The sequence below is a fragment of the Myotis brandtii genome, unplaced genomic scaffold (assembly GCF_000412655.1).
Source record: "Myotis brandtii unplaced genomic scaffold, ASM41265v1 scaffold399, whole genome shotgun sequence".
Lineage (NCBI taxonomy): Eukaryota > Metazoa > Chordata > Mammalia > Chiroptera > Vespertilionidae > Myotis > Myotis brandtii.
The window spans coordinates 2149814-2155544 of NW_005365325.1; the positions used below are offsets into that span (position 1 = coordinate 2149814).

General features: G+C 41.2%; 1 protein-coding gene across 1 annotated transcript; it reads right to left on the minus strand.

Moving 5' to 3' along the window:
* Positions 1–3383: 3383 nt before the first annotated feature.
* LOC102245931 (40S ribosomal protein SA) lies at positions 3384–4423 on the minus strand. Its single transcript, XM_005873074.2, has one exon. The coding sequence runs from the start codon at positions 4350–4352 to the stop codon at positions 3465–3467; it is 888 nt and encodes a 295-aa protein (XP_005873136.1). The 5' UTR covers positions 4353–4423; the 3' UTR covers positions 3384–3464.
* Between the last annotated feature and the right edge of the window lie 1308 nt (positions 4424–5731).

The window sequence follows — 5731 nt, forward strand, 5'->3', positions numbered from 1 at the left end:
TGGGTTGTCAATGAACAACTCTTACTGATTGAATGACTTAAACTGAAGAACCTAGACCTTATGTTCTTCCTATGCCAAGAATTCTACTTTTCAAATCTATGATTTGACCATGGGCATTGCTGCTTTTCCTAATCCAACTCCGTTTTGCCTACTTGGTCAACTAAACTTAATATGTGACTCCAATTTTTTTTTTAAAACAGTGCTCAAATTCTGCCACTTTCTTCCCTGCTTCACAACTCCTAACCAAGTCCTGACAGCTCATAGACGCCTTATCCTCTGTGTGGTCCTGTTAGCCACATTAGGGTCCAGCCCTTGTATAACCCTTCCATTGTGACCCAGGGTAAGTTATATTGCCTTTATGAAGTATTTCTCATCTAAAAGATTTTTGACCCAGAATAATCTGAGATCTATTACAATCTGTCATCCTATGAGTCAAGGACAGAGGAAATAGCATCTGAGCTGACCTTTACAAGAGAATTAAGTTTTGTCAGAAAGCAGAGGGATGCAATGATTTTACATGGAGAAACACTGGGTTGATAGGATGTAAGTAACAATGCAGAAATTATGATATGTAGGTGAGAGTCAGTGGGATTGGATGATTAAGCCTATATAAAGGATACGTGCAAGATAAATGGAGGCATGAGGGCCTTGTGACTTGGAACACTAAAATTCCCAAAGATCAAATTAGGTACCAAAATTCCCATACTGACCCATCGTCAAGAATCCAAGAGATCAAAGCCAAGAACTGCAGTAAAGAGAGGCCTGCTAACATATTTCCCACCAAATAAAGACTTCTGTGGTCAAATAAGCCTGATAAACAGACATTCATCATCTCCCTCCTCCCTCCTGAAAATGCAGAATGCACTGTTACTTTTTAAAGACATAGAGGATTTCTATAGTGAGGAAATTCATCAATTTTGTTTTGCACAATATTTCCTAACAATTCTGACTTGGAATAACATCTCTATATTTGCTTGCATTTGGTCAACTAACATACTAGGGTGTGTGCTATTTTAGTGCAGTGGAGAGTCTACCCAAGGTTTAGGATCTTGGGCATCAGAAATGTTGAGAGGCAGAATCAGGTCTCAGGTGTTAGGAAGGAGAAGGGCCATTGTCTAGCTGTTCAGGCCTTTCTATCAAAGGCAACCCTTACAGATGGGAACCCACTCAAGTGAGTTTTTTCCAAAATAAGATTTGATTCTATACCCTCATTCCTCCTGTCTTCCCAGTTAGGGAAGTGGTGGCAGTTGAGGACCCTGTGGATAAAAGGAACATGGCATCAGGTGTTTAAAGAAAGGGCTTATTGCATCTGAAGCGGCAGGTGGACTACAGATAAACACCTCTCAAGCCAACTTAGGTAGACCAACAAGAGAGGCTGTTTTTTCAAAGTTGGAAAGTTTGCTGGCCTTTCTCTGTGCAATGCACTAGCATAACAGAATTGACTCACCGGGAGATGACGCACAGAGCACGGGGAGTTTGAAAAGGCACTGCTTAACCTTGCTAAGAAATGCTGGTTTTAAGAACAGCTGGAATATTGCTTTCTGATCCTCGACCATCAACCCAGCAAGGACGAAAGAGGTTTTGATGGAGAACAACAACAAAAAAAGACTCCATTGGGCAAATAAATCTAGTGAATATTGACAGCACTGGGGAAAACAACTTGACTTAAAATAATCCTTTTGTATGTAAGTAAAGGAGGCACCAGAGCTGCAGGAATCTGGAGATGCACGTTGTATAAAGAGACCATTTCAAAGTGGCTTTTTCCATTGACATTTTAGGAAATATTTTTAATCTGCTCCTGTAAAATCTAGTATTCATGATTTATCTCCGACAACTGCAACTGGCTGAAGCTGCACATTGTCAATCTGGTGGCTTGAACATGAATAGGGATGACTTCTGTGTGTTTCATGAAATACATGTAGTAAAACACAAACATAATAACAACCTTTGAGGACAAGCACTGAACTATTTTAGGGTGGGAGGGCGGTGTATAGATTGCTAAAAGATAAACATGCTGCCATAGATTTACTGAATCCATACTATGTACAGAATACTTGAACTGATTCAAAGGAAATAAATTAATAGAGAATTTAGTTTCTTAAGTTTTCGGTTGAAGCTGATGTCTGGAAGAAGCAGAAATCCACTTGAAATAGTTCAAACAAAGGGGGGTTCATTGAAGGGAACACAGGAGAATACTGTATAACCCAAGGGCAAAAAACAATGTACAAATCAGCCTCTAGGAACTGGTCAACTATTAGGAACAAAATAAGCACATCTCTCTATAGCCTCAGTTTCCCCATATGTATCTATTTCATTGTTTCTGTTCTTCTGTAACACTGGGAGATGCATGGCTTTATCTTATGGTATTGATTCCAGCCTCAGCTTCACATAAATGTTAGAGGATGAGTCATTTCTGTCTCTCAGTTTAAATCCTCTCTGCATAGAAAAGCTGATGGTTGCTGGACAGAAAATAGAATGAAGAACTTTGGGCTCGGTGTGTATCTCTCTCCAGAAAGCAAGAACTGAGTTGCAAGTGTGCCCCTATGTGATATGTATGCCTAGTCTTTCTTTGAGCTATGGAAATAGGTCTGAAAGGAACCCCTGTGCACTGCTGGTGGGAATGCAGACTGGTGCAGTCGCTGTGGAAAACAGTATGGAGTTTCCTCAAAAAATTAAAAATGGAGCTCCCATTTGACCCAGTAATCCCACTTCTAGGAATATACCCCAGCAAATCAGAAACACCAATCAGAAAGAATATATGCACCCCTATGTTCATAGCAGGACACTTTACAATAGCTAAGATTTGGAAACAGCCTAAGTGCCCATCAGCAGATGACTAGATTAAAATCCTGTGGTACATCTATACAATGTAATACTACGCTGTTGTAAAAAAAAGAAAAGCTCTTACTATTTGTAACAGCATGGGTGGACCTGGAGAGCATTATGCTAAGTGAAAAAAGCCAGTCGGAGAAAGATAAATATCACATGATCTCACTCATTCCTGGAATATAATGAATAACATAAACTGATGAACACAAATAGATCCAGAGACACAAAAGCATTGAACAGACCATCAAACCTCAGAGGTAAGGCAGGGGAAGGTGGGAGGGTAAGAGATCAACCAAAGGACTTGTATGCATGCATATAAGCATAACCAATGGACGCAGACAATAGCGGGGTGAGGGCCTGTGCTGGAGGGCAAGAGCAGGCTGGGAGAGGTCAATGGGGGGAAAAGGAGACATATGTAATACTTCCAACAATAAAGAATTTTTTTTTTAAAAAAGAAAGCAACTTAAAGCAAGATATAAAGAAAAAGCAAAACAAAACGAAAAAGGGGAGATTTGGATGGGACAGATTATTGAAAATGTCTCTTATACGTAATCTTTTTTTTTTTTGACTTTTAGAAACTGTTTATTTTCCATCAACCTTATTTCCGTTCTGTTAAGAATTTGTGGAAGAACAGCTTAGGACCACTCAGTGGTTGTTCCTACCCATTCAGTAGCCTGAGCAGTGGGGGCTGCAGACCAGTCTTCAGTGGCAGGCTGAGCACTCCAGTCTTCAGTAGGAAACTGCTGAATGGGTACAGAGGGCACCTGCACGCCTTCAGACCAGTCTGTAACCTCAGGCTGAGCAGCAGTGAACTCAGGAGCAGGAGCAGTCCATTCACCCTGAAATTCCTCCTTGGTCACAGCCTTTTCAGCAGCAGCCTGCTCTTCCTTTTCAATCTCTTCAGGATCTCTGTAGAAGTAAAGATCAGGCATGACTTCCCACGGGTGTTCACGGGAGATAGTGCCACGCATGCGGAGTACTTCCCGGGCCAGCATCCACCACATCAGACCCACTGAGTGAGCCCCCTTGTTGTTGCAAGGGATGGCAATGTCCACATAGCGCAGCGGAGAGTCTGTGTTACACAGAGCGATGGTGGGCAGGTTAACGTAAGACGCCTCTGTGAGAGGCTGGTGGTCAGCCCTGGGATCAGTAACCACCAGAAGTCTTGGCTCCCGGAAGGCTGCCTGGATCTGGTTGGTGAAGGTTCCAGGAGTGAAGCGGCCGGCAATGGGAGTGGCTCCAGTGGCAGCAGCAAACTTCAGCACAGCTCGCTGGCCAGTATTCCTGGATGATATGACACTGACGTCAGCTGGGTTTTCGATGGCAACAATGGCCCGAGCTGCCAGCAGAAGCTTCTCCCAGGTTCTCTTCAGATTGATGATGTAGATGCCATCACTTTTCCTTTTGTAGATGTACTGTTCCATTTGGAAGTCAAGGTTGGTGCCACCTAAGTGGGTTCCTGCTGCAAGGAACTTGAGGACATCCTCCTCCTTCATTTGCAGGACATCAAGGGCTCCAGACATTGTGAAAAGTTTCCCTTTAAGTTACGTGGGAACCGAGAACAACGCCGTATGGAGCCCTCCCTGGGTAGCGCGGAAAGCTCTTATACGTAATCTTGAAAGCTGATATTTAGATGAGAAAAGAAGGCAAAAGATAGCAAGAAAATGCATGTGAATTGCTCAATAACATAGATAATAACATCTTCTGGGTTGCAGATAAGAAATTTTAACCTTGGATTTGGAAAGGAAAATCCAAATAGAGTTGGAAAAGTATAAGAACAGTATTTGGAACAGATGAAATGGTATGAGACTAGATATTCAGATGGTAATGGATAGTCTTAAGGGTAGGTATTGGTTCATTTTGTTACAGATATGTTTTGAAAAAGTCCTCTGATCTAGACAAAGCTATATATGAATATTACATTTGTTCAAATTATTTATTGAAAATATACTGTGTGCCAGGCACCATTCTAAGTGTTAGAAATACATGGGCAAAGCAAAGTCTTTGCCTCAGGGAGCTTACATTTTAGTAGAGGGAGACAGTATATAAAATTATAATTTTGCAGGTGTGGTTAAGTGGTATAGAATTGTTAGTTACATAAATAACATAAATATCAGCTTTATTTTATTTATTTATTTGATTGGTTGCCTCCTGCTGGTCCCCTTCTGGGGATTGAGCTTGAAAGCCAGGCATGTGCCCTGACTTGAACCAGTGACCTCTAGGTGCATGGGACTATGCTCAACCCACTGGGAAAATGGGCCAGGGTCAGCTTTATTTTTCAAATAACCTTTCTTCAGGAATCTGGAACCTTGATTATATATGGAAACCTGTGTTTGTATTCTTAGGTGTTCATAGATGAGAGGATATTTTCTGAAAATTCCAGTAAGAAACATAACTTAGAAAAAACTCAATAACCTTGCTGGCACCATGCCTATTCCTTCACTCTCACTTAAACCAGACTCTGTAATCAGAACAGGGTACTATGACTGCCTGCCAATCTCTCTATAGTGTCTATAGACATGTGTGAATCTCTCATTTACTGGGTGTAGCTTGGGAGGTTTTTCTCACTTACTCTATTTTACCAGACCCTTTAAATATTGGAGTACTCTATGGCTCAGTCCTGGGATCCCATTGCCTCTCTAATTATACTCTTTCCATTGCAAGGAACATTACTGTATTAGAGAAGGAAAATACATCAACATGGGTTGGTAGAAATAAAATTAATTAAGGAGATTCCTTAATTAATATGCAATTCCATTCTGTTTGAGGGTTTAAAATCATGTCTTGATGTTGGTGACTCCAGAATTTATACCTATCCTTGTATCTCAGGCTGTACCTCTTTTTCCTCTACTAGCTGTTTTATAGGCATCCTAGACATGAGTTTAAAATTGTACTCTTGAGA